The sequence below is a fragment of the Sinocyclocheilus grahami genome, unplaced genomic scaffold, assembly GCF_001515645.1.
Source record: "Sinocyclocheilus grahami isolate Dianchi unplaced genomic scaffold, SAMN03320097.WGS_v1.1 scaffold676.1, whole genome shotgun sequence".
NCBI classification, from domain to species: Eukaryota; Metazoa; Chordata; class Actinopteri; order Cypriniformes; family Cyprinidae; genus Sinocyclocheilus; species Sinocyclocheilus grahami.
Window position 1 is genome coordinate 343,092 of NW_015505855.1, and position 27,787 is coordinate 370,878.

Consider the following 27,787-nt stretch of genomic DNA (forward strand, 5'->3'; position numbering starts at 1 on the left):
GAAAACAAACAAGCATGCCTTACTTATTTGAAAAAGATACCCCCAGCACTGCATATATATATATATATATATACACACATACAGTATATATATATATATATATATATATATAGGGCTGGGCAAGTTAATGCATTATCGCGTTTTTTTATTATTATGAAAGTGCGTTGCTCACTGGCTCTGAATACACATACAGACAAACCATGGGTCACAGGAGGGGTGTGATGTTGATCAGTACTGGCTTGGGATGGGTGTCATCACGCGTCTCATCCAATGAGAGCATTTGGGGAGGGCCTAAGACAACAGCGCTCACATGAAAATTATTTAGGCTAAGCATCAACATTCACAAGCCACTGTTCACTGTTATTTTTAACAGAAAAGAATGCAATGAGCTCGTAATAACGACTTCATAATTGGGAAATAGGAAGTTTCCGACAGCACGTGAAGACAGGAGAGAAGCGCTCAGCACAGTGCAGTGCATCGTTTTGTTAACTTTGTGGTTTATTATTTTGAGTCGTTTGGGACGCGGTAACACACAGCCCTCTCACGATATATTGCTTTACAGATCTATCACTCTTGCTGCTCAGAAATGTAACGCGCAATCATGCTGCACGCATCAGAAGTTCTGCGCTCCGGCACTACATGCATGCCGCGCCCGAGCCCAACTGAACCACGCTCTGGCCCACCTCTTCAGACCGAGCCAGGGCCGGCTAAATGAACCGTGCCCGAGCGTGGCACGGAGCGATCACACTAGTCAAACGAACCGGGCTTTGGGGGTTAAACACGCTCCGGAACGGTTAATATTGCCTAGTGTGAGTACACACTTTTATTCTCCCGCCCGCACCCACACTCGCACATCAAGTGTTGTCCTACGCCGCACTCTGCTGCATTGGGTCCCGCGATAGTGCAGGTCTCTAAGGTGCCTGTTATAATGTTATGATGGAAGCTCTGGACTCGGAGCATAACATGTTTTTCTATAACAAACTATCAAATATTTTCTATAAAAACGTTAATGCCCTGGCAGTGGCAAATAGCTTTGGTTTTATATTTAATGTGATTACATTAATGTTATAAGTTAAGATTTACAAGAAATATTTTGACTGCTACTCTGTAAAAGGAACACTGCTGTAAAAAAGCACCTTATTTGTATTTGTACGTTTTTGCAAACCAAATGTTATTGCACTTTTGTTCATATAGCAGTACTTTTAAATGAAAAAAGTGCACAATACACTACTTTTAAATTCATTATTGAATTTTGTGCATAACAATGCGATTAATCGCGATTTGAAAAAATCGTTGCCCAGCACTTATATATATATATATATATATATATATAAATATGGTGCCTTGCGAAAGTATTCATACCCGTACTTTTTTTACATTTTGTTATGTTACAGCCTTATGTTAAACTGCTTTATTCCATGGTCTGTCTGAATACTGGATTCTGATTGGCGGGCAGGTATGCAGTAAAACCGTTTAATGCACAGGTAGTTTCAAGTCAGTTTAATCACCATTCTATATTAATGCGCTGCTTTAATTGAAGCACACAATCCCACATTCATCACTCGCACACACACACATAAGCACACACACAGAGAGCAAGAGCGGGAGTCAGAGATCGCACATAAACTTGTTGTCAACGCTTAACCAAGATTTTTATGAATAAAATAGCCTAGATACTAGATCGCTACATTATATTCCTCAGCAACGAGGTCTAAAATCGCTGTTTTTGAAGTAGCCTAATTAACTAAGTAGAGAGATACATGCAGATGCAGCATGCAGGTAATGCACATACAACTGTCATCTCTCTCTCTCTCTCTCGATCGATAATTCATTCAAATAAATGCGATTTTACCGCACTATTTCATCTCTGTGTCCGATTTACCCTTCCGGTCAAATATTGTGCTGCAAAGATCAGTACTAGTTTTAGCTTGTCTATAACTTGGCAAATGACCATGGAATATGCAGGATAATCAATGGCTTGCCGTGCATTAAAGGATTTTAAATGCACTTCGCGTCGGGTGGTTCTTTGCCTCCACGTCGTGCATTTAAAATCCTTTAATGCACGGCAAACCGTTGATTATCCCTTACTTAAATTACTTTTTCCCCACATCAATCTACACTCCATACACCATAATAAAGCACAAAACAGGTTTGTAACAACTTTGCAAATTTATTAGAAAAAAAAAATTTGAATGATTCAATTGTATTCTGGGGCAATTAAATTGAGCTCAGGAGCATTCATATCGCTTGTAGATGTTAACATCTGACAGGAAACATACTGGAGACATATTGAACATGGGCATACACTCTAAAAATGTGTCTTCCAGATGTAAACACAAATCAAATAGACATCTCTGACGTGTGTGTGCTACTAATCATGCAAAAAAAAAAACACGCTAGAAACATGATAAAAAATATTTTTTCCAGTTTTGCCAAGCCAACATCAAAGTTTGTCTTCAAGCCTTATCTGTCTAGTTTATATGCTATTGTAGTGTTTATTAATATTTTGATTGTATTTTCATTTTATATTTTAATTTTAGTTTAGTTTTAGTAACTTTATGTGCTTTTGCTATTTTCATTAGTTTCTGATTTTTAAATATTTCTATTTAGCTTTCATTTTATTTCAGTTTTAGCTTTAGCACTTCAACTTAACTTTCTGATTTTCATTTAAGTTTCAGTTTGCCTTTTCACATCTAGTTTTTGTATTCAATTTTATTTCTGCTTTATTTAAGTTACCGAACTTAACCTAAATATTTTCAATAGTTGTGGTTAACAATAGCAATACTTTCACAGACAAAAAAATATACATATGTTTCAGGAATGGTCACATTCCATGCATTTGAAAATGCAATAAAGGTTACCTCTTCACCTGTTAATCCACAGTACAGCAAGCACCTGTTTGTCCACATCGCCCAGACTAACCCCTCATACACAGACCCTCTCCTGGAGGCCGTGGACATCCGTCAGATCTACGACAAGTTTCCAGAGAGGAAGGGAGGGCTGAAGGAGCTGTATGAGAAAGGCCCTCAGAACGCCTTCTTTCTGGTCAAATTCTGGGTGGGTTTTTACAAATGCACGCTGATCATTGACAATGTTGTTCCACTGAAAATACAGTAAATATTATAAGTCTGAAAAGTATGAGATACCAATTTAGTCTTAGATGTTGGTCTACTGTATGTGACACATTTTCAAACAGGTTTTTCCTGTAATGTCTCTCAGGCTGATCTGAACAGCAGTAATGTTCAGGATGGCGCAGGCTCGTTCTATGGGGTCAGCAGTCAGTACAGCAGCGCTGAAAACATGAGCATCACTGTCTCCACTAAAGTCTGTTCTTTTGGGAAACAGGTGGTAGAGAAAGTCGAGGTGAGTTCTAATTATTCATAGCTGTGTTTTTGTCATCTACCGTACATGGACAGTACTGACAATATAGTTTCATGCAGAAAACCAGCTTCTATACTTTGACTTTTTGACCCCTAGACGGAGTATGCGCGTGTTGAGGGCGGGAGGTACGTTTACCGGATCCATCGCTCACCCATGTGTGAATACATGATCAACTTCATCCATAAACTCAAACACCTGCCAGAGAAATACATGATGAACAGCGTCCTGGAGAACTTCACTATACTGCAGGTAAGAGAATGAGAAAACAGGACCAATTTGTGAACTGGCCAAATGCGCCAAAGGATGTTGAATCAGAATGACAGGAAAAGGAATTTACCTAATTACTTTTAATAGAGGGACTGACTAGTGCCTATTTATTTCATTCAAAAATTTCTTTTAAAATCTGCATACAATTTTCATATATTTTGGGTCCTGAAGAATCGTTGTTTTATAAAATAGTCATAAGTTAATATGTTTCAACTAAAACCATAATGTATCTGATCAGCAACTTCTAAATGTGAAAAAAATCTAAGTTTTTAATGTTACCATGTTATTACTGCATTTGCCATTTTTTGATTAATTAAAATGGAGAAATTCTTTGAAACTTAAAATCACACATGAGTCGTACCAAAATGATGAGATATATTTCAATAATGATGAGAAATCTTATTTAAATATATAATTGAATGAAATTTATATAATCTGAGAATTACCAGTATTAACCCTTTTGTAATGAATAGAATTTGATTAAATTGATTTGAATTTATACCTGATGATTGTTAAAAACATTCCACATTTATGAAACCTACATATTTATTTCTACAAGACAACATAAATATTACTCTGAAAAGTTTTCAAACAAAGTAAATCCATTTTGCTTGCTCAACTTTCACTTTTAGATGAAAAATATGATACATTTTTGATGCTACAGTGATTCATTAATAGGCATACATATTCATGTTTATTAACAAAAATCAGTATGTAAGATATGGGGAAAGGATTTTTTGACACTAATATAACAAAACATTTTTTGGACATTAATACAGCTTCATAGATCATTTTATAAAAAGTATTTTTGGCAGCTAATGGTACTCCATACATACCCAGGTCCTGTTTATTTTTATCATTACTATTTTTTAAATGGCTATATTTCTTAAAAATAATTGTAAAAAATCTGAGGGAAAAAAAAGTATTTTAAGGGCACATGCAAAGTTTCATTCCCTTATTAAAGGGGTGGTTCATTGCGATTTCCCCTTTTTTAATGTTAGTTAGTGTGTAATGTTGCTGTTTGAGCATAAACAATATCTGCAAAGTTACGAAGCTGAAAGTTCAATGCAAACGGAGATATTTTTCTTTTAAATTCAGTCTTTTAAAATTCTGGCAGTTTAATGCCTACAAAAACGGCTGGTAGGGACTACAACAAGTTACTTCCCGGGTTCATCAGCCCGTTTCTCAGAGAAGGGGCAGAGCGGTGTGGAATAAAGGTAAATTATGTGAAAAATAATGAGTTTAAAAAAAAAATGAAGCATTAACACATGTTAGACTACACCCCATAAACACAGTCAAGCCTAGAAAAAAACCAGTGAACCACCCCTTTAAATTATGCAGTGTTTAGACATTTTTATGTCTACTGGGTCAAAGCAGACCTGAATGCATTATTAGAGTCAAGAAATTAATACTTTTATTCAACAAGGGTGCATTAAATTGATAAAAAACTGACAGTAAAGACATATATTTATGTATTGATGTTTGTCTCATTTTAAAGATTGTAGGATAAATTAAAGCATTCTTGGATATTATATGTTTTTATTCATATGTTTACTAAAAATCAGAAAAGATTTCACTGGAAAAAAAAATACAATAGGGGGATGTTTTTACAATTATAGGCCTTGCTAAAAAATATTAACGACAGAAGGCATGTAATAGGTTGTATATGACAGGTTTTTCAGCAATGTTTTGATCATGTTGTTCATTTAGTATCCTAATGATTTTTGGCATAAAAGAAAAAGCTATAATTTTGACCCATATAATGTATGTTTGGCTATTGCTACAAATATACCCCAGCGACTTAAGACTGGTTTTGTGCTCCAGGGTCACATATAGTCAAAATAAGGATGTGTTTCCAAACTTATGTCATTAAGCTCATCCAACATGAAAGTTTACTATGCTATGCTTTCTTTGGAATTAGTGTTATTCTACTGTTCTGTTACACTTTTCCCTGATGTGTTTTTCTCCCCCTCAGGTTGTCACAAACAGAGACACACAAGAGACTTTGCTTTGCATTGCGTTCGTGTTTGAGGTGTCCACAAGCGACCACGGAGCACAGTATCACGTTTACAGACTCGTCAAGGACTGAACAACCAGCTGTGCCCAAACACCTCCAGACGCCGTTCATCCAATGCGTACCAACAAAGTGAGGAGAAGAAAATTAGACAAACCTGAAGCTCATGAACACAATCATGGACAAAACACAAACCGGGATCCTCTGCACTAGGTTGTGCTGTATATGTAGATGTGTTCCTTAAAAGCAACGGAAATGTACTTTCAGGGATAATTCTGTTTCTTATTGTTTTGTGGAGGAGAGGTCTTGAATGTCTGTGGTGGGTGAACTCTGTCACGTTTATGGTACTAGACTCTGAAGGCACGAAGGTCTTTTTAAAAGCCATTGTAAGCGAATAGGAAAGGAATTCTGGTCGATACGAGTCTTTCTCTAATCAGGAACGTTGCGATAGTGTATGTTTGTCTTTCATTTAGAAGCAGCAGCTTGCTACCTCTGACCTTTGACAGATCGCGGGCTCAGATTGTGCTCAGAACGATGTGCAAGTCTTGTTTTGTGTAGGAAGGAAACCTTGAATGTTAGTTGTGATGGGAAGCGCAAGTTGCAAGAAGTCCAGGGTTCATGTTCCATGAATGTCACACACTTTAGCAAGTTCTACTCTCGATTTGGCTTGATTTTTGTTGTTTTGGAAAGTTTGCAAATGTGTGAGCTATTTCTACCTCCTGGTGTTACGTGGATATGTACGGAAGCCTGTATTTGCCACGGAATAAAAAACATAATTGCGAGTTTTTATCTCACAACTTCTAGCAAATATTCTGGTGATTCTGTGTTCACATCTCACAATTTGGACTTTGTTTCTTGTAATTCTGAGAGGAAACAAATCTGATTTTTTTAAGATATAAGCTCAGAATTGCAAGATTCTGGCTTTTTTTCTCACAATTCCGATGTTAACTCACAATTGCTAGTTTATAACTAGATATAAACTCGTAATTGGGAAGAGAAAGGCCAGCAATTGTGAGAAAAACACAATTGTCAAATTAAAAACTCGCAATTACCTCTTTTTTGCTCTGTAGCAGAAAACTGGATTTTGAGATGTAAACTCCCATTTCTACGAGAAAATGTCAGAATTGCAAAATATAAACAAAATTATGAGATGTATAATTGGAATTGAGAAAATTCTGAGTTTATATCTCGCGATTATGTTCATGTCTCAGAATTCTGGCTTTTTCTCAGAATTTCTAGAAAAAAAAAGAAAAAGTCAGATTTGCAAGATAAATAGTCGCAATTACCTTTTTTTCTTTTTTTAGTAGCAGAAAACAAAAACAATTGCGAGATGTAAACTCAGAATTGTGAGATGTAAATTTGAAATTGTGAGGGGAAAAAAGTCAGAACTCTGAGATAAAAAAGTTACAATTAGCTTTTCTTTTTTCTTTCTTTAAATTATTCTGTGGTGAAAAGGGGCTTCCGTGGATATGCAAAGTGCGTTTTTAAAGCAGAGTTTTGATTTAAAACTATTTTTTCCATAATGATTATTGTAAATATGCATGGTTTTACTCGATTGCCCTCATTTTGAGTGCCTTATCACTTTTGTGCCATACTGGCGAGTGAGCAGAAAAATTCAATAGATCAGGTAACACTGTTTAAAACAGAGGGCAAAGCTGATATTGCATAATGGGGTTACAGCGGGACAAAACAGATCTCAGCATGTAACACTTGGTTTTGATTTCTCAGTGTTTTTAATCAATGAACTACATGCTAAATAATTACATCATCACCAAAGCAATTACACTTAACTGGGTGCTTGAGTATTTTCCTAATAAAAACATTGTGTTTTAAAAGAAAGAAAAAGTAAAAAAAAAAAACATTGTATTTTAATATAAAATTGAAATATTTCAGTTGCTCTCTCTATTTTTGGAGTGTGGTGAGGTGTGGCAGTGGTCAACAGAAGATTTTGAACAGCACAAAGTGAAATTAGCTGTTAATTCCATATCAAAATGTGCAATAAGATCCGGACTATACACTAATTCTCAGGTTCTTTCCGTAATGTAGAAACACTCTAGGTTTATAATGTCAGTATATACAGTACGCGGAGTCATGGATTCATTACTCTTTTTACGTTTATTCTTCCACACATGGCATCCTTCTTGGTGTTGATAGTTTTTTAGTTTTTTAACCCACTTTCACCTGCGCTGGTTAGTACATATGATTTTAAATGTCAGACATAATCAGTGACGTTTAACTGTAGTCAGCTGATTATTTATGGCATCATATATTGGTACATGTATATACATTTGTCCAATACATTATGGAAAACACTTGTTGATGTTCCATAAACAACTGAGTTGTACATTCTCCTTTTGGATTTTTTTTTTGTGTGTGAAGGTTTTTAGACTAATCTGTAATATCTTAACCAAAGAATCGAATGTGAACATCATCCCAGTCTTGCCTTATTGTGTGTTTCAGGTCTTCTGTGACATTTTAAGAGAAAAACCATGCTTCTGGATGAGTGTGTGTGTGTGTACGCGTTTTTGTGACAAATGAGGACATAAATTTGTATAATGACAAAGGTATGACATAGGTATTACAAAGAGAAGGTGAATTTTCAGGACATTACCCCATGTCCCCGCTTTTCAAAATGCTTATAAATCACACAGAATGGAGTGTATTGCAAATCTGAAATAGCACAAAGTCTCCTGTGAGGGGTAGGTTTAGGGGTAGGGTTGGTGTAGGGCAATAGAATATACGGTCTGTACAGTATAAAAACCATTACGCCTATGGAATGTCCCCACTTTTCACAAAAACAAACCTGTGTGTGTGTGTACTACAAATTCTACAAATTGTTTTGTGTATATTTTAAGAATGTTAGAGGAAAAAGGTTTTTATGTCTATTCTTTTTTCATTGTTATTTTTTGTTTTGCTTTGTTTGTTCCAGTATAATTCTTGTTCTGGTTCAAATTAAATAATGGTTGTAACATCTACAATGTTTCGTGTTTTTGCCCATTAAAGTGACTTTCGACCCCTGGAAGCTAGAACATCCCAAAATTGCTTTTGTTGTCGTACAGTATAAACAAAAGAAACACACACACAGATGTTTGTTTCTGTGAATTGTGGGGACTTCCAAAGACTTCTATTACTTTTATACTGACCAAACCATATTTCCTATCCCCTAACCCTAAACCTACACCTTATAGAAAACCTGTTTGCATTGTCACACTTTCAGATAAACATAATTGACTATTTTTAATCTTTTTTTCCCCCCCCTCGTGGGGACTGCAGGCCGGTCCCCACAATGTCAACATTTTCAGGTTTTACTATTGTTGTGGGGACATTTGGTCCCCCCCCCTTCCACACACACTTTTTACATTTTAATGTGATAATATCATTAGGATAATTAGGCAACAGCTGTGACTGTATAGGGTCACATTTAACGGCATTTATTAATGATATAATGTACAATAAAAAAAATGTTCCCAAATAAAATAAATTATTTAGCATCACTAAATCAACCCAAATGCATGCATTTATACCAACAAAAGTAGAAGTAGTAGTAGTATTTTTATGGGTTAAAGCAGGTAAAAATTGCTCTGTAAGGTAACCATTGCAGGTTGGTGTATCACAATTAAATGCACATAGAGTAAATGTGAAGTTTAAAGAGGATTATTGATTACATCTGTGATCAGTTTATAGGTTATTGGTTCCTCATCAAAAGACAGCTCCTCAATGATGTAATTTTCCAGGAAATAAAATAGTTTTTGTTGATAAATAAAAGAAACGGTACATCAAGACGCATTATGAGATGAATTACTCCAATCAAATCCTTACTGAGTGATGCCTAACTTTATCTATTTGTTTCCATCCCTTTAATTCCCATACTTTTGTGTAAATAATTCATTTAAACCATTATTATCATTTTAATATGTTTATCAAATTAATAATGTTAACTGTCTGAGCTGGACCAGAACAAATTTATGAAAATCTGCTTCTACTTTTATATAAATACGTACTCTAATGTAAGCATATTGTTTTTACACTGACAAGAGTTCAGAAAGTACAACACCAAACAGAAATATCTTTAAATAACCCCTTAAACGAATAATTCATATGCATAATAATATTATACATAATATAATAATACATGATCATGGTTATTATTTAAGCTATTCATTATTAGCTATTTTTTTTACTGTGTTTACTGCAGTTATCAAACCCTCACATGGGAAAATGTGTGGGATTAAATGAGTTAACTACATTGCCCACAATGCACTCGGGTGTTTCTCTACAGTACGCGCATGCGCTGCACTGTGCTGTGTAATGTTAGGTGATACAGTGGAGACAGTGGGGGTCATCTGACGGGACGATGATGGTTATCGATCAGTCAGTGAGAGAATCCTGTCCCGGAACGCACGCGGAGCATCGATTTGAGCGCCAGTCGCATGCAGGTATTTACATGACTAAAAAAAAAAAAACTATAAAGTATGCCTGAGCCCTTTTTGCTAAGCTGTTAGTTAATGTAGATCAAAATAATTCTTACTGTTAATGCAAATCGTTTGAATGAATGAATAAACAGCAGGGTTTCACATGTCCCTGAGTTTGGCTGCTTTGTGGATTAGTTTGAAGCTCCGCCTCCAGAACCAGCGGACTCTAAAGCGCTCGCCGCGCTCTGACTGACGGACTGACCGGAGCCCGAGCCGCGCCGCGCCGCGCCATGGCAACAGAGCGGCCCTCCAACCTGCGCGTCTTCTCTCTCAACTGCTGGTGAGCTCAGACGATGCTTCCGCCTCAAAGCGTGTTTGTGTTGGGAGCGCTCCGAAACGATGTCAGCTGCTTTTAATGGGGGAGAAATGCAGCTCGCTGTGTTTATTTATCGAGTTAATTATGCATGGATCTAATTATGAATATTTTATGGGTTTGCTGCACACGTCTAAGTGTAAAATACAGTCGATAATATAGTCGTTTTATTAGATAAATGAACATTTTTTATTCATTTTTGAGCTTTAGCCAAATAATTGTGTCTAATTCTAGCATATTTCATTATCCTGCATTACCCCTCTGGGGTCTGAGGGTGTTTTAGGGCTCTGGAGAAGTTTCGACATCCCCTGACATTTGTGTATCTTTGGTGATTTATTTTTTTTGTGTGCCTATAATTCCGTACTATTCAACTAGAATAGTACATTAGAAAATTGTTGAAGACTTTATGAATGTAGCATACACAGTAGTGTTGCAATGTGTGTGTTTTTGAATATTTCCCTTCTTTTTTTGTATTTTTTCATATATATATATATATATATAGTTTTGATTAATTTTTATTTCAATTTTAGTTTAGTACATCAAGTTACAGTACATGAAAGTGAAAAATGGTAGCTTGGCAAATAGCTTTTTTATATTATTTCAACTAACAATTGTTTTTATGGTTTTATTTGTAGTTAACAGTAACAGCCCTGAAATATTTAATTTTAAAATAGCGGTTTCCAGGCCTTCAAATGGCACAAAAAAGAATCAAATCTTCATAAATAATGGACACTTTTTGAATGGAATGTATTATTTTTATTATTAGTAGTATTAGTAGTAGTAGTAGTAGTAGTAGTAGTAGTAGTAGTATATGGCTTAGCACCAACATTTTGTTTTGCTAGAAACTGCTCGCTATTTTATAACTATTATATAACCTTATACTCTTAAGACATGTGTTCAGAGAATAGAAAACCTTTGCATTGAATGCAACTAGAAATCTAGTCTAGATATATACCCTTTAGATATATTTGACATAAATATATTAGAAAGTTCTCAAAAAGTGTGTGTGTGTGTACGCGTTTTTGTGACAAATGAGGACATAAATTTGTATAATGACAAAGGTATGACATAGGTATTACAAGGAGAAGGTGACTTTTCAGGACATTACCCCATGTCCCCGCTTTTCAAAACGCTTATAAATCACACAGAATGGAGTGTATTGCAAATCTGAAATAGCACAAAGTCTCCTGTAAGGGGTAGGTTTAGGGGTAGGGTTGGTGTAGGGCAATAGAATATACAGTCTGTACAGTATAAAAACCATTACGCCTATGGGATGTCCCCACTTTTCACAAAAGTAAACCTGTGTGTGTGAGTGTGTGTATATATATATATATACAGTATGAAGGGGAAAACACATGAGCAGACAGGCTGACACACATGACATGCAGTGTGGGCCTCCCGCTCTGCTGATGCCAACACTGTCAGCACCATGTTCCAGAACAAGACACAATACTGCAGACTGTGATTGTAGCTGAGACAGAAAATGTGGTTTTTAATACTTCCCCTGATTTAGATGACACAGCAGATTATTAAAGCATCCATGTGATGGAGCTGTGAAATGATGAAGTCAGCTGTGTTATTATGTGAAGCATAATGACTGCATATGTGTATACAATAAATGCTGTTGGGGTTTTGTATGTGGGCAGACCGCAAGACAATAGTGACTATGGTTTTGTGTTTTTCAGGGGAATTCGGTTCTTCAGTCAACTCTGTACACAGCGGTATGAGATGATCGGAGAATTACTGGGCCGAGAGCAGCACGACATCGCCCTGTTACAGGAAGTGGGTTTTACTCTACACTTTAACCCCTTTATCCTCTGACTGTCTTTAGGGATTAATTCAGTGCCCTTGTGGCTTTAGCACTTCATTTTGCTTCATTTCCCTGATGGACGAATAACACTGTGTCCTAAACAGATATGTGGTTGTGGCTGATTATAACGTTTGGAGTCGATTAAGTGTTTAATGTTTTTGAAAGAAGTCTCTTATATTCAACCAGACTGCATTTATTCGATCAAAAAATTCAGTAATATTGCAAAAAAAATATGACTATTTAAAATAACTGTTTACTTTTTGAATATGTTTGTAAATGTAATTTATTCCAGTGATGCAAAGCTGAATTTTCAGCATCATTTCTCCAGTCTTCAGTGTCACATGATCCTTCAGAAATCATAATAATATGCTGATTTGGTTTTTGCTGCTTAATAATTTTATGGAACGCGTAATACACTACCAGTCAAAGTTTTGGGCTAAGTAAAATAAATAAATAATAATAAAAATAATAATAATTAATGCATGTATTCAGTGAGGATGCAATTAATTGAACAAAAATACACATATAATGTTACAAAATATTCTATTTAAAATAAATGCTAGTCAGTGAATCCCGAATAAAATGTATCACAGTTTCCAATATTTTTTGTTTTTTTACAAATAAATGCAGTCTTTATAAGAGATTTCATTATAAAGCAATAAAAACCTTTTTTTTTATGTCTTTATAAATTTACTATGCTAGCTAGACATACACATAAACATAATTTTTACTGATCTAAGTATATTTCTCATTGTTCTAGGTATGGAGTGAAAGAGATTTCCTTTTCCTGAAGAGAAAGCTGTCCTCCTCTCATCCTTATACTCACTATTTCAAGAGGTCAGTTCAACTCGCTGTGACACGAGGGACTTTGAAAGTCGCTTTGTACTTCAAAGCCATTGGGATTTTGAAAGAGAGACTTTGAAACCTTCTGATCAGCGATCAAGCGGTTAGACGCTCTCACACATTCCAGAGAGAAAAAGGCAGGAAATAAAATCCCTACTAAGAGTAGAGTTCACCCAAAACTAAAAAAAATCCAGTCATCATTTACTCACCCTTGTGTCGTTCCAACCCCGTATGATTTTTTTCTTCTGTGGAAACGCAAAAGGAGAAATTTTGAAGCCCATAATAGCATTCTGTCAGGAACAGACCAACATTTAAGTTGTTATTTACTAAAAATGTGTGTCACGTTTGGCAACAAGACACAAAAGAACTAAAGTCGTTTGGTGTCCCTTCATCACTGCTTCCATTGTATGGAAAAGAGCAGGTTGGACATTCTTCAAAAGTTCTCCTTTTGTGTTTCATGGAAGAAAGCATATGGTTTTGGAGCAACTTGAATAAGTGAATAAATTAAGACTTTTAAAATTACTTTTGGGTGAACTATCCCTTTAAGAAGCTCAAAAAAAATCTTCTTTTGAGACATTTGTTTGAATATTCCATCATATTCTGAGTCTTCAAAAGTGACCTTTATATCTTATCCTTATCTTTATGAGACAAGAAAAAGAAGCATTGCAATCAATAAAGCTGATTTGGCAGAATTTGTAATCATCTCACTTATCAAAGAAGCAGTAGTATCTACAGTTAACACGTCAACACACTTAGACTCCCCCCAAAGCGTGACGGGAATTAGAAGCTTTTGGATTTTCACATTATTGGTGGTATCGGCTATTACTATTGCAAATCCTTAACCCACATTTTCACTATTGTTTTTTTACGCAACCTTTACGCTCTGCTTATTCACCATGGTACAATGAATAATTAAGGGATGTATTAAAGGACTATTTAACCAAAAATGCTGAAAATGTACCCTCAGGCCATCCAGGATTTAGATGAGTTTGTTTCTTCATCAGAACAGATTTGGAGAAATTGATCATTGCATCACTTGATCACCAATGGATGCTCTGCAGTGAATGGGTGCCGTCAGAATGAGAGTCCAAACAGCTGATAAAAACATCACAGTAATCCACAAGCAATCCACACCACTCCAGTCCATCAGTTAATGTCTTGTGAAAAGCTGCATGCTTGCAATAAATAAATCCATCATTGGTGAGAAAGTGATCCATTGGTGAGCAAGTGATGTAAATCTCTTTAGATGAAGAAACAAACTCATCTACCTCTTGGATGGTTTGAGGGTGAGAACATTTTCATTTTTTGGTGAACTATTCCTTTATTATATCTGCACAAAACAAATGACTGCCAATATGTTCAAAAGAAAGGAAAGTACACTCTTAAAAATAAAGGTGCTTCAAAACCATTTTTGGTTCCACAAAGAACCATTCAGTCAAATGTTCTTTAAAGAACCATCTCTTTCTTACCTTTTTATAACCTGAAGAACCTTCTTTAGCCACAAAGAAGCTTTTGTGAAACAGAAAGGTTCTTCAGATGTTAAAGGTTCTTTATGGAACCATCTATCTTCTTCTATGGCATCGTGAAGCACCTTTATTTTTAAGAGTGTAAGTCTTCTAGGGGTAATCAACATAGATAATAACCCTAGACTTAAGTGTGTAGTTGTGAGTCAAACAAAAGGTTTTTGTCTTCAGTCTCCCTAGTAATACTAGAAAAGTAAGAGCAGCTGTGTGATTGCTGCCGTATATACAGCAAGAGATACCTAAAGACAAATGTTATTTTGTAGCTGTATGTTCTGGTATGTTTTGACAGTGGAGTCATTGGCAGTGGGCTTGCTGTGTTCTCCAGACACAGAATCCAGGACGCTCTGCTCTACCAGTACTCTCTCAACGGCTACCCATATATGGTAAGCTATGTCTGTGTACTTAATTCTGATTGGTCAATCTGCCCTCAAATGTTTTGTATAATGTCACTAAGCTATATAATTTATAATTTATTTATTTGTGTCCCAGTTCTCCTAAATAGCGCTGCTAGTTTCATAATAATTGTTTCATACTATTTCTCTCATATCACTCCGGAGTTACTTTCTTCTCACATAATGTAAACTCAAATTTATATTTCATTTCAATTTATTTATTTATTTATCTATTAATCTCTATGTAATAAGTCTGCGAATTGCGATTCTGATTATATATATTGCTGTCATGACAACTCTCGGAGGGATTTGGCATGATAATGTACATGACAATGTTAATGTATTTGGTCTTGGTGGAACAGATCTGCTTGCTAGACCGAGACTTGCTACTGCCAATACACAACATGCTGCTGTGAGCATGTAAGAAATATTGCTGCTGCAAATATAACATATATTAAATAACCCCCATATAGCATATATGAATCACCTCGTAGCAGATCTATACAGGTGGAGCTGGGGAAGGTGGAGGGTTTCTGAAGCAATCTGCAGCTGCTACGGCAAGCACTAGTCACATATTTGAATGTTGAGCAGCTCGCTCATTGGCTACCGATACAGGAGAGAACCAATCAGCTGTGCCATGAGATAATGATGTCATTAGGTCAGATTGAGTTAGACCTATCGGACTGCGCCATCTAGAGTTTCATGCCACAAGTCTATATATACACTGTATATATATATATATATATAAATATAATTATTGTTGAAACATTAAATATTTTAATATTTGAAATATATTAAATACATTACATATTATTTCATATTAATGAAATTAAAATGCTTAATGAAATATTATTCAATATTACATTTAATATTTTAAATTTACTAAATGGCAACTTCATCATTTCAAATGTGTAATTACAAATGTATTTAAATACATGACGTGCAAGATATATAGTAGCCTATATTTTCATTTACACATTACACTTGAACCAAATATCAACAGATAATAGAATTATGTAATTACATGTAAATATATACATACTGTAAGTCCTATACTTAAAGTTCAGCTAATTGCATTTAATATGAATTTAAACTATTAATAAATGTGTTATTTAATTGAAACGAACATGTGCATGTAAACATTACATTCAGTTTGCACTTAAATTCTTTTGAAGAACATTATTTCTGTAATATGTACTCTGTTTGAAATTATGTTAAAGTATACTTTTTCCACAAGGGACATAATGTGACTAGCTTTTGTAGAGGAATCTGATATGTTTTGTTTCTTTATGGTACAATGATTCATGTAACAAAGTTTTAGCACAGCGAGAATTACATTACATTTTGTATGTGTGTGTGTCCACCTCAGCTGCGCCATGGTGACTGGTTTGGGGGCAAAGCAGTCGGGTTGGTCATTGTAGACGTTTCTGGATTAAAGGCGCACGTCTATGTTACTCATGTAAGTCGCTCTCTCTAAAGTCTGGTCTGGCTTGAATAGGTCTTGAGGTGTGTTCCTCATGGTCACTCGGGTTTATTCATGAGTAACTGGAGACGATGCACCTTCAGTAATGATACTGCTGTCTTCTCAGTTACATGCAGAGTACTCCAGGGCTCGAGATGAATACCTTCCCCACAGAATAGTGCAGTCGTGGGAAATGCTGCAGTTCGTGCGGTAAGAGAAAGTGTGTTTTCTAAATGTGTCACAGAGAAAAGAGGTCACATGCTTTTAGTAAACTCCCACCGTGCGGCCTCTTTAGCCACACGTCCTGCGGAGCAGATCTGGTGGTTCTGGGAGGGGATCTGAACATGCACCCTCAGGACCTGGGAAACCGTCTCCTCAGATCCCACACTGGGCTCAGAGACTGCTACACTGAAACAGACACGTTTGATGTGAGCACACTTCATGTTGCATGCTTATTCAGCTTGTTTGTGTGCCCTGTTTTGCTTCGAATCGTCACTTTGTGTTGCTCTCGGCAGGGCTGTGAAGATGGTCACACACTAATAGCAGACAATCACTTCACAAAGAAGCAAGATCTTGTTCCTTTTGAGAAGGGCATCAGAATTGACTACATTCTCATGAAGGTAAAATAATCTCAATATTCTGTATATAGGACTACACACATTTTTGTTGAAATAAATTAATAGTTTTATTCAGCAAGGATGCATTAAAGTGATTAAAAGTGGCAGTAAAGATGTTTATAATGTTGCACAAGATTTATATTTCAAATATTTGCTCTTCTTTTGAACCTCCTATTCATCAAAGAATCCTGAAATAAAATGTTACTTTTTTTTTTTACAAAAATATGAAGCAGCTTAACTGTTTTCAGCATTGATAATAATAAGAAATGTTTCTTGTGCAGTAAATCAACGTACAGTATTAGAATGATTTCTGAAGGATCATGTGACACTGAAGACGAATAATGATGCTGAAAATTAAAATTAATTGCATTTTACAATATATTCAATAGAAAATTACAATATTTTATTTATAGAAAAGAGTTATTTTAAATAGTAAAAATATTTCACTGTATTTTTGATCAAATCAATGCAGCCATGGTGAGTAGAAGACGATTCTGTTAAAAACTTTTAAAACTCCACAAACTTTTGAACAGTAGTGTATGTGTAAGTTTACACGCTGCTCTTTTCCATATGCCATACTCAACATTAGTGTTTATGTTTGTTCTTTTTCTTGTGCAGGGTTCTCAGAGAGTGAGCATGAAGTGTGAGTCTCTTTCCACCACCAAAGGTCCAGTGGCTGATAAACCCTTTCCATATTCTGACCATGAGGCTCTGACTGCTGAACTGGCCCTTCTGCGCTCAGAGGACAGCAGACAGCATGGATCAAGCGACAGTGAGTACTCAGCGTTGTTCTCAGAACAGCAAAAACAAGCATTTCACATCAGTATAACAAATGAAACCCTGCTTCAGAGCAGTTTTTATGCATACCAGGCCCGGACTGGCCATCGGGAGCACCGGGAGAATTCCCGGTGGCCTGGCGGCTGATTTGGCCCGCTGCCCTGTTTTTTTTTTTATTATTATTATTATTATTAAAGGGTTAGTTCACCCAAAAATGAAAATTCTGTCATTAATTACTCACCTTCGTGTCGTTCCAAAACCCGTAAGAACTTCGTTCATCTTCGGAACACAATTTAAGATATTTTTGATGAAATCTGAGGGCTCTCTGACCCTCCCATAGACAGCAAGGTAACTACCACGTTCAAGGTCCAAAAAAGTATCAAGATGATCGACAAAGTAGTCCGTGTCACATCAGAGGTTGAACTGTAAAGTCACGAAGCTACGAGAATACTTTTTTTGCGCAAAGAAAACAAAAATAACGACTTTATTCCACATTTTCGTCTCTACTACGTCACTTGTGGACGCGCGTTCATAAAAGTATCATGACGCGAGCGTGTGGCGGCGCTGACCCAGATCCGGCGTGATGACGTTATTTTTGTTTTCTTAGTGCAAAAATGTATTCTCGTAGCTTCGTAACTTTACAGTTGAAAGTTCAGAAGAACAGCATTTATCTGAAATAGAAGTCTTTTGTAACATTATAAATATCATTATCATCACTTTTGATCAAAGACCCCCCAAAGCTTTTTTTTTTTTATTTCAGATACATGCTGATCTTTGGATCTTTCTATTCGTCAATGAATCCTGATGTACTCAAATGTTTTAAATATTGATAATAATAATAATAAATCTTACTGTTCAAAAACTTTTGACTGGTAGTGTATATTTGTATGAAACATAGGTTTGTTAAATCTAGTGTATTTGAGTCATTTTAAGATAAATAACATTCTGTGGTAACAAATTGAAATGTGCTGGTTGTTTTCAACAAGGTGGACACAGTTCTGCTCACAACAGTAGACCTGCTGGTGAAGAAGTGACAGGTAAGAAAAAAAGGGAGAGAGAGATATTGGGGTAAATGAAGAAAAGGGAAAGGGAAGTGAATTGGTGCAGTTCAAGAGAGAACCTTTAATTATTTTCCATGGCCCCAGACTAAGGATTTAGACCTTTTTATGTGATGGCCATACAAATAATAGGGTTGTCTGTGGTTTCAGAAATTGTTGTGGATATATAGGCTATATACAAAAAATAAAAAAATAAAGTGCCCAAAATTTTTGGGGTACAACAGCTTGTCACTGGAATAGGACCCTTAAAAGGACATCTTTGTTCCTTTTTTACCCCTAATAGGTAGGCCTACACATTAGTACCTTAAGGGTACAAATTACTACTCTAAAGTACTAATATGTACCTATTAGGGGTAAAAAATTTACAAAGATGTCCTTTTAAGAGTACTGCAAAAATAAAAAAATAAAGTGCCCAAAATCGCACATTTTTGGGGTACAACAGCTTGTCACTGGAATAGGACCCTTAAAAGGACATCTTTGTTCCTTTTTTACCCCTAATAGGTAGGCCTACACATTAGTACCTTAAGGGTACAAATTACTACTCTAAAGTACTAATATGTACCTATTAGGGGTAAAAAATTTACAAAGATGTCCTTTTAAGAGTACTGCTCCAGTTACAAGCTGTTGGTCACAATTTTGTCCCCTTTTTTTCTGTGTGGCCTGGATGAGCGTGAGATTTCCCGGTCTGAAATTACATCCCAGTCCGGCCCTGATGCATACCACCAACACACTCTCATGACAACTCTTAAAAGGATAGTTCACCCAAAAATAAAAACTACCCCATGATTTACTCTCCCTTAAGCCATCCTAGGTGTATATGACTTTCTTCTTTCAGACGAATACAATCGGAGTTATATTAAATCTTCCAAGCTTTATAATGGCAGTGAATGGTGGTTAAGATTTTGAAGCCCAAAAAAGTGCGTCCACTCCATCCATCATAAAAAGTGCTCCACACGGCTCCAGGAATAAATGAATAAATGAACTCTTGGTTTTCTTGTTACATAATCATGTTGGACTTCAACACTGAAAATGGAATTGCAAACAAAAGCTATATTTGCCAAAATAATTGTCTTTACAGTAACTACGCTATACATTTCATGTGTTTATTTGAATTTAATGCACAGCATATGTATGTGTTCCTATAACAATTTACACTAACTTTTCTTTATCCGATAACAACGAGACTTCAGGGAGTTAAAAAGCTACCAAAGCATGATTCTGGTGGTGCACAGATAAATGTTGGTAGAGCGACGTTTACTTGTGAGCCAGGATTTAGATTCATATAAGAGAGATGGAGGAATTTTGTGTCAGTTGGCAAAAAGGAATGTGGGAAAACTGGACTAACTACAGGATACCGGATATGTGATTGTCATGAGTGTTATGGTATGCACTGTCAGTTTCACTGGTTTGGGGCGTGTTTGAGATAGATCAGAGCGACCCATCCTTCTAATATACAGTATAAAGTTGATTTATTGAACATGACGAGGCCATAAGTGCAAACGTAAAGAAGTACTGATAAAGACTGTTAAAGAAACACTGTCCAAAATGTACACTTTTTTCATTTTTTTTTTTACATATTTTTAATGTTACAAAGAAAATATATTTTAGATTAATGCTATTCTTTTGAACTTTCTATTCATTAAAATGTATATTTTCATGATAATATCATTTATAATTAATGAAAAATTAGAAATGTTTTCACGAGCAGCAAATCAGCATATCAGAATGATTTCTGAAGGCTGACACTGACGACTGGAGTAATTCAGCATTGCATCACAGAAATAAATTACATTTTAAAATATATTAACATAGAAACCAGTTATTTTAAATTGTAATGATATTTCACAATATGACCGTTTTTACTGTATTTTTGATCAATTAAATGCAACCTTGGTGAGCATAAAAGATTTCTTTCAAAAACTAAATTAAAATTTTACCGACCCCAAACTTTTTTTGAAGGGTAGTCTATGATGTCACGCCCATCAATGTGATGTTCAAGAAAGCTCAAACCATTATTTTTAAAGAGATAAAAAGTCACAGAATCTGCAGGGATGACATATGGAAGAAAATATGATATTTGGATTTCAATGAAAGCAAACTATAGGTGTAATTCATTGTTATTCTCTATCGCCCTGTCTTCCTCCAGCACTGGCTGTATCAGAGCAGATGGACGTGGTCACAGAGGCGCGTGCGGTGGTGAAGGAAGGCCTGTGTCAGACCGAGGCCCTGCGGGACAAAGCCATGCGTCTGATGTTCGGTGCTCTGCTGTCACTGCTGCTGCCGCTGGCTTTGGCCTTCCTGCCCTGCTCCTGCTCCTGCTCCTTCAGCACCGTGGGGCTTCTGGGAGCCGTTTGCATGGGCCTGCTCCTCTCTGGAGCTCTGCTCTACCTGCTCTTCACCACACACATCAAAGTCCTGAAAGAGACTGAAGACCAGATGATGCTGACCTCTAATGACCTCCAGACTAAACTGACAGGATGTCGGCTGTCTGGATCTTCATCCTCCGATGGTCCTCCAGAGCTCCAGCCGCTGAGTCCTTCTAAACGGGTTGACCCGTAAGAGCTGGTTCTGGGTCAGGTTACTGTACCTCAGTGTTACATAATAGCTGTTAGGAAATAACTTGAAGAGCTGATCCGAGAGCAGTGCTCTGAGGCTATACCTACCTCAACTCAGTGAATAGACAGATTAATCATCACAGAGCTGCTGCTCTTCGCATTTTAACGAACTGAAAATCTTGAAGGCTGAAATGTAAAGCCCTGTTTGTTTCCGTGAGGGCGAGTTATTTATTTCTTTGCTAGTCTATGCCTGTTAAGACACTCCGAACAGTGTGCTCTCTGATATTTTAATGTAACTCAAAAGAGACTTAAGTCAATTTTTTTAACGATTTGTTGTTGAGGTATTACTAGACCACATTTTAGGCATTATAAACACTGTTTGAATGTAATTTCATCATAATCATGAATAAATAAATCACTATTCTGAAGCATTTTCATATTTACTGTAGGGTGTTTTAAATAATTCACCCCCTTTCCACAAGGTAGTGCTCTTGCTCTTGCATGCAAGAGCATAAACGGTCAAAGGGTCGGTAGAGGTTCTGTAGGCAAAATAAAACAAATATTTTGCCATTGTTATGAAATTAAATTTGTGTGATTAATTAATATCTGGCTTGTGGAGCTGAAAAGTGAACAATAACAGTTTAGTTTCTGAGTATATTCTGTAGCCTTTTAGCCAACATTTGTTTTCTGTGGTTAGCAAGCTATTTTTATTTTTAGCTTTCATTTTCTTCCAAAGAAATTCTAAACAGTCGGCAACAACAACTTTAGCTTTCATTAAATTTGAATAAATAAATAAATCTTACCTCTTGGACAGTTTACATAATATTTTTTAAAGCCTAATATAATGTCATATATCCATGCATAATAATTAAGAGGAAAAATATTATCGTAGTTTTTGATCTATTTTAGCAAATAGATTTGATTAGATAGATTTTTAAAATAAGTTTTTCTGCAGGACGCATTCATATTTTATGCCAAGCCTAATAATGCTACATCAGACTTCAATAGCAATTAACACAAGAGAAGATTGTGGTTTCTAGTAGGTTTTTATAATATTTAAGTACTTTAGGAAACCATTACCATAACAATATTTAAGACAATAATTAACATCTTAGCCCTTTTGTTGCATAACAAAATAGTACTAGGAGGAGTAGTATTTCTGGGAGTGGTTGTAAAAGAAGGGCTAATTATAATATAGAGTTACAGCACTTGTTGTGTGTTTGATCATCACAGCAGTTATACACTGCTTTACACACTGAAGCATGTACAGTTATACTGTGTTGTTCTGGTGAGTGAATGTCAGACTTTTGTTGTACTGTAGAGTTGGCTCCTGCAAGATCTGTCACTGAAGTGTGATGCCAGAGACTGAGCACTCAGTCATTAACATCTCCCATCATCCACACTGGAGCATGAGAACATTACACTATCCAATAAACGCATATCACACTTTAATGAATATAACAAACCTGTTTCTATGGATAGGCAGAAATAGTTTAACCATAATTCTGGAATTCATAGACAACTATCACACGAGGCTGCAAGCAGACATTGATGCAACTCATGATATCACTGCTATAATTAAGGGTTTGTAAACTTGGAACGTAAGACTTTTGCGAGATAACTCAAAATATATTTTTGGAACGCAAGACTCTTGCGAGAGAACTCAAAATATCTCTTTGGAACGCAAGACTTGTGAGAGAATGCAAAATATATTTTTGGAACGCAAGACTCTTGCGAGAGAACTCAAAATATCTCTTTGGAACGCAAGACTTGTGAGAGAATGCAAAATATATTTTTGGAACGCAAGACTTTTGCAAGAGAACTCAAAATAACTCTTTGGAACACAAGACTTGTGAGAGAATGCAAAATATATTTTTGGAACGCAAGACTTTTGCGAGAGAACTCAAAATATATTTTTGGAACGCAAGACTTTTGCGAGAGAACGCAGAGTTTCTTTTTTTGGAACGCAAGACTTTTGCGAGAGAACTCAAAATATCTCTTTGGAACGCAAGACTTGTGAGAGAATGCAAAATATATTTTTGGAACGCAAGACTTTTGCGAGAGAACTCAAAATATATTTTTGGAACGCAAGATTCTTGCGAGAGAACTCAAAATATCTCTTTGGAATGCAAGACTTTTGCGAGAGAATGCAAAATATATTTTTGGAACGCAAGACTTGTGAGAGAATGCAAAATATATTTTTGGAATGCAAGACTCTTGCGAGAGAACTCAAAATATCTCTTTGGAACGCAAGACTTGTGAGAGAATGCAAAATATATTTTTGGAATGCAAGACTCTTGCGAGAGAACTCAAAATATCTCTTTGGAACGCAAGACTTGTGAGAGAATGCAAAATATATTTTTGGAATGCAAGACTCTTGCGAGAGAACTCAAAATATCTCTTTGGAACGCAAGACTTTTGCGAGAGAACGCAGAGTTTCTTTTTTTGGAACACAAGACTTTTGCGAGAGAACTCAAAATATATTTTTGGAATGCAAGACTCTTGCGAGAGAACTCAAAATATCTCTTTGGAACGCAAGACTTTTGCGAGAGAATGCAAAATATATTTTTGGAACGCAAGACTTTTGCGAGAGAACTCAAAATATATTTTTGGAACGCAAGACTTTTGCGAGAGAACGCAGACTTTTGCGAGAGAATGCTAAATATATTTTTGGAACACAAGACTTTTGGGAGAAAACGCAGTTCACTCAGTAAATCATTGAAAAAAACAGGTTATCTCTCTCACTCTAATGGCGCTTTTCCACTGCGTGGTACGACTCGCCTCGGTACGGCTCAGTACGGCACGGCACGGTTCGGCTCGGTTTGCGTTTCCTCTGCAGTTCAGTACCACTTTAGGGTGGGCGGGATTATTCACATGTGGTTATAGTTGCGCCGCCTCTACTGCCACGACTCCTAAAAAAACATTTTCATTCCGCATCGCCCCATCAAGCTCTCGCTGGTCAGCTCCTCTGCTATCAACGAGAGGAACGTCTGTTCTTCCGTAACAGACAACAAAACTTTTTGGTTGTTAAAAAAGGTGCGCTCGTTCAAAACAGTTGCGTTCGATCTTTCGCTGGCTGTGCTGATTTAAATCTAGCGGTTCTTTTGTGTTTGTGTCTCAGGTTCAGTGACGCAGGTAGTGACGATTCTCTCCGGCCAATCCGTGATCAGCAGAGTTTACACATCACGTTTTGATAAGGGTACGGTTCACTTGGAACCCCAACCGAAGTGGTACTAAAAAAAGTACCAGGTACTGTACCCAGTGGAAATCCCCCAAAAGTGAACCGTACCGAGCCGTACCGTGCCGTACCATGCAGTGGAAAAGCACTAAAAAAAATTAACCCAATGTTTCTCAGGGGAACAAAAATTTGATAACTATACATATTCCATTTATAAATAATTCATTTAAAATCAAATAAATGAATGAATAATTGAATAAATGTTCAGCCAGTTTCAGTCAATTCTTTTCAATCACTATGTACCAAAAAAAAAAAATCACAATTTTTGTGACCATGCTTGTGATTAAAAAATGATAGATAGATAGATAGATAGATAGATAGATAGATAGATAGATAGATAGATAGATAGATAGAAGACAGAGAGACAGATAGATAGATAGATAGATAGATAGATAGATAGATAGATAGATAGATAGATAGATAGATAGATAGATAGATAGATGATAGATAGATAGATAGATAGATAGATAGATAGATAGATAGATAGATAGATAGATAGATAGATAGATAGATAGATAGATAGATTGATAGATAGATAGATAGAAGACAGAGAGACAGATAGATAGATAGATAGATAGATAGATAGATAGATAGATGCTTGTGAACTACAAATGCGCTATTAAACCGGGTTGCTAGGAAACGCCAGGTAATTGACAGGTTTAAAGAGTGAATGTGGACCTGTGATTGGTCCGCAGCGCGGCACATCAGATGGGCGTGACCTTAGGTGTGGTTCTCCACTGAAGAGCACAGACTCGCTACAGCCGGACTGAGAGCAGCGATGACTGCCGAACCGATTCGCTCGGCTCGGGGCACTGTCTCTACGGAGGACACCTCTCTGGTGCTGCCCTCCGACAAAAAACATGGGACGGGGCAGCAGCGCGTGCTGGAGCAGGTTAACACCATAAAGAGAGGCAAGTCGAAGATGGTCAAGAATGACTCCATTCCGTCGCCAACAAGTAAGTGCGCTGTTTATATGCACACAGGCATTAGTTATAATACCAGTGAGACAGCGTGAAATAAATCTTACGACTTTAATAAACTTCACTAACAAGGACTGCATGCTTGTTTGGCAGTGTCTGCATGAAAACTTTTTTTTTTTTCATTAGCAAGTTCAAGCAGGTCTTTGAAGCAAAACTGCATTCATTTGTAATCAATATCTCAGACACAAGAGTTTTTGACAGGGGTGTGTCTCAAAGCCATGTGAACTAGAAGCCTACCTACACTGCGTTTGTGGGTCTGATATAGCCTACACACATCTGATCCCATGCTGCAAATACAGTGCAGTATGTCGAAGTGCAACATTTAATCTTACATTTAAGTATGTTTCTGTGTGAAGTCAATGAATTCCAGGTCACTGTTTCATAACAAATGACTGTAAACATAATCATAGCACGCATTGTGTGATATAGTTTAGTTGTGTTTTGAAATCCTCATGATTTATTAATGTTCCATTTGGCTGGAAGCAAGTATAAACCACTTGCAGTCTACTGTGTGGCTATATTGTGCAATGTAGTGTAGAATAATATTAGTTTTCAGTAAACAATTGAGACTTGTAGTAATTATTTATTAAAACATGTTTCATTGTTTATTCCTTTGGGCGTGCAACACTGCTTTTATCTCTGGTAAACCTTTAGTACGAGTTGTAAACACTCGACAAGTACTCAAAGGTCAGCAATATTGAATTTTCAATAAACATAATTATTGATAAAAAAAACCTTGCATCACAAAATAGTATTGTAAGTACACATGACAGCGAAAACTGCAAGAGAGCAAACGTTCCCTTGAGAAAAAGAATTATGCTTTAGCATACTTATACAAAGAGTACTTATTATGGAAAGTATGTAGCTACTTTAAAAGAAAAAGAACTGAATGTAATGTTTTCAAACACTTGATTGCATGTTATTTATTGAACAGTTCAATTTATATTAAGTGACCCACTTTAGTAGCTCATTTTATGTAATGTCATAATTAATTCTATTGTATTTGAAATATAGTTAAAGTGTATTGCTGAATGTACTGAAAAGCGTATATGATCAACTAGAATATACTTTAATGCCACTCCTTTGGAAATTACGTCATGTATTTAAATATATTTGTGGACACCTCTCTGGTGCTGCCCTCCGACAAAAAACATGGGACGGGGCAGCAGCGCGTGCTGGAGCAGGTTAACACCATAAAGAGAGGCAAGTCGAAGATGGTCAAGAATGACTCCATTCCGTCGCCAACAAGTAAGTGCGCTGTTTATATGCACACAGGCATTAGTTATAATACCAGTGAGACAGCGTGAAATAAATCTTACGACTTTAATAAACTTCACTAACAAGGACTGCATGCTTGTTTGGCAGTGTCTGCATGAAAACTTTTTTTTTTTTCATTAGCAAGTTCAAGCAGGTCTTTGAAGCAAAACTGCATTCATTTGTAATCAATATCTCAGACACAAGAGTTTTTGACAGGGGTGTGTCTCAAAGCCATGTGAACTAGAAGCCTACCTACACTGCGTTTGTGGGTCTGCGTTTGTGGGTCTAGCCTACACACATCTGATCCCATGCTGCAAATACAGTGCAGTATGTCGAAGTGCAACATTTAATCTTACATTTAAGTATGTTTCTGTGTGAAGTCAATGAATTCCAGGTCACTGTTTCATAACAAATGACTGTAAACATAATCATAGCACGCATTGTGTGATATAGTTTAGTTGTGTTTTGAAATCCTCATGATTTATTAATGTTCCATTTGGCTGGAAGCAAGTATAAACCACTTGCAGTCTACTGTGTGGCTATATTGTGCAATGTAGTGTAGAATAATATTAGTTTTCAGTAAACAATTGAGACTTGTAGTAATTATTTATTAAAACATGTTTCATTGTTTATTCCTTTGGGCGTGCAACACTGCTTTTATCTCTGGTAAACCTTTAGTACGAGTTGTAAACACTCGACAAGTACTCAAAGGTCAGCAATATTGAATTTTCAATAAACATAATTATTGATAAAAAAAACCTTGCATCACAAAATAGTATTGTAAGTACACATGACAGCGAAAACTGCAAGAGAGCAAACGTTCCCTTG

The 27,787-nt window shown here is 36.3% G+C and overlaps 2 protein-coding genes across 5 annotated transcripts in view; both read left to right on the forward strand.

Annotated features, from left to right (window-relative positions):
• Window positions 1–6,210, forward strand: part of LOC107559176 (transcriptional enhancer factor TEF-5-like) — a 26,739-nt gene extending 20,529 nt beyond the window's left edge. For all 3 annotated transcript variants that reach the window (XM_016242929.1, XM_016242928.1, XM_016242927.1), the window contains 4 exons: window positions 2,884–3,057; window positions 3,220–3,363; window positions 3,478–3,630; window positions 5,624–6,210. In XM_016242929.1, coding sequence (XP_016098415.1) covers window positions 2,884–3,057; window positions 3,220–3,363; window positions 3,478–3,630; window positions 5,624–5,737 — 585 coding nt within the window. In that variant the 3' untranslated portion in view covers window positions 5,738–6,210. The remainder of the gene's footprint in view (window positions 1–2,883; window positions 3,058–3,219; window positions 3,364–3,477; window positions 3,631–5,623) is intronic.
• A 3,732-nt stretch (window positions 6,211–9,942) lies between these two features.
• On the forward strand, window positions 9,943–21,892 carry LOC107559169 (sphingomyelin phosphodiesterase 2-like). 2 transcript variants are annotated; one of them, XM_016242917.1, is made up of 12 exons: window positions 9,943–10,098; window positions 10,270–10,414; window positions 12,133–12,229; window positions 13,018–13,094; window positions 14,913–15,006; window positions 16,385–16,474; window positions 16,605–16,687; window positions 16,773–16,905; window positions 16,993–17,097; window positions 17,713–17,866; window positions 18,858–18,908; window positions 21,076–21,892. In XM_016242917.1, exons 2-12 carry the CDS (start codon window positions 10,365–10,367, stop codon window positions 21,486–21,488), a joined length of 1,347 nt encoding a protein of 448 aa, XP_016098403.1. In that variant the 5' UTR covers window positions 9,943–10,098; window positions 10,270–10,364; the 3' UTR covers window positions 21,489–21,892. The 2 variants fall into 2 exon arrangements, with proteins under 2 accessions (XP_016098403.1, XP_016098404.1); XM_016242918.1 differs by lacking the exon at window positions 18,858–18,908 and having other exon boundaries at window positions 21,076–21,891.
• Window positions 21,893–27,787: the final 5,895 nt, after the last annotated feature.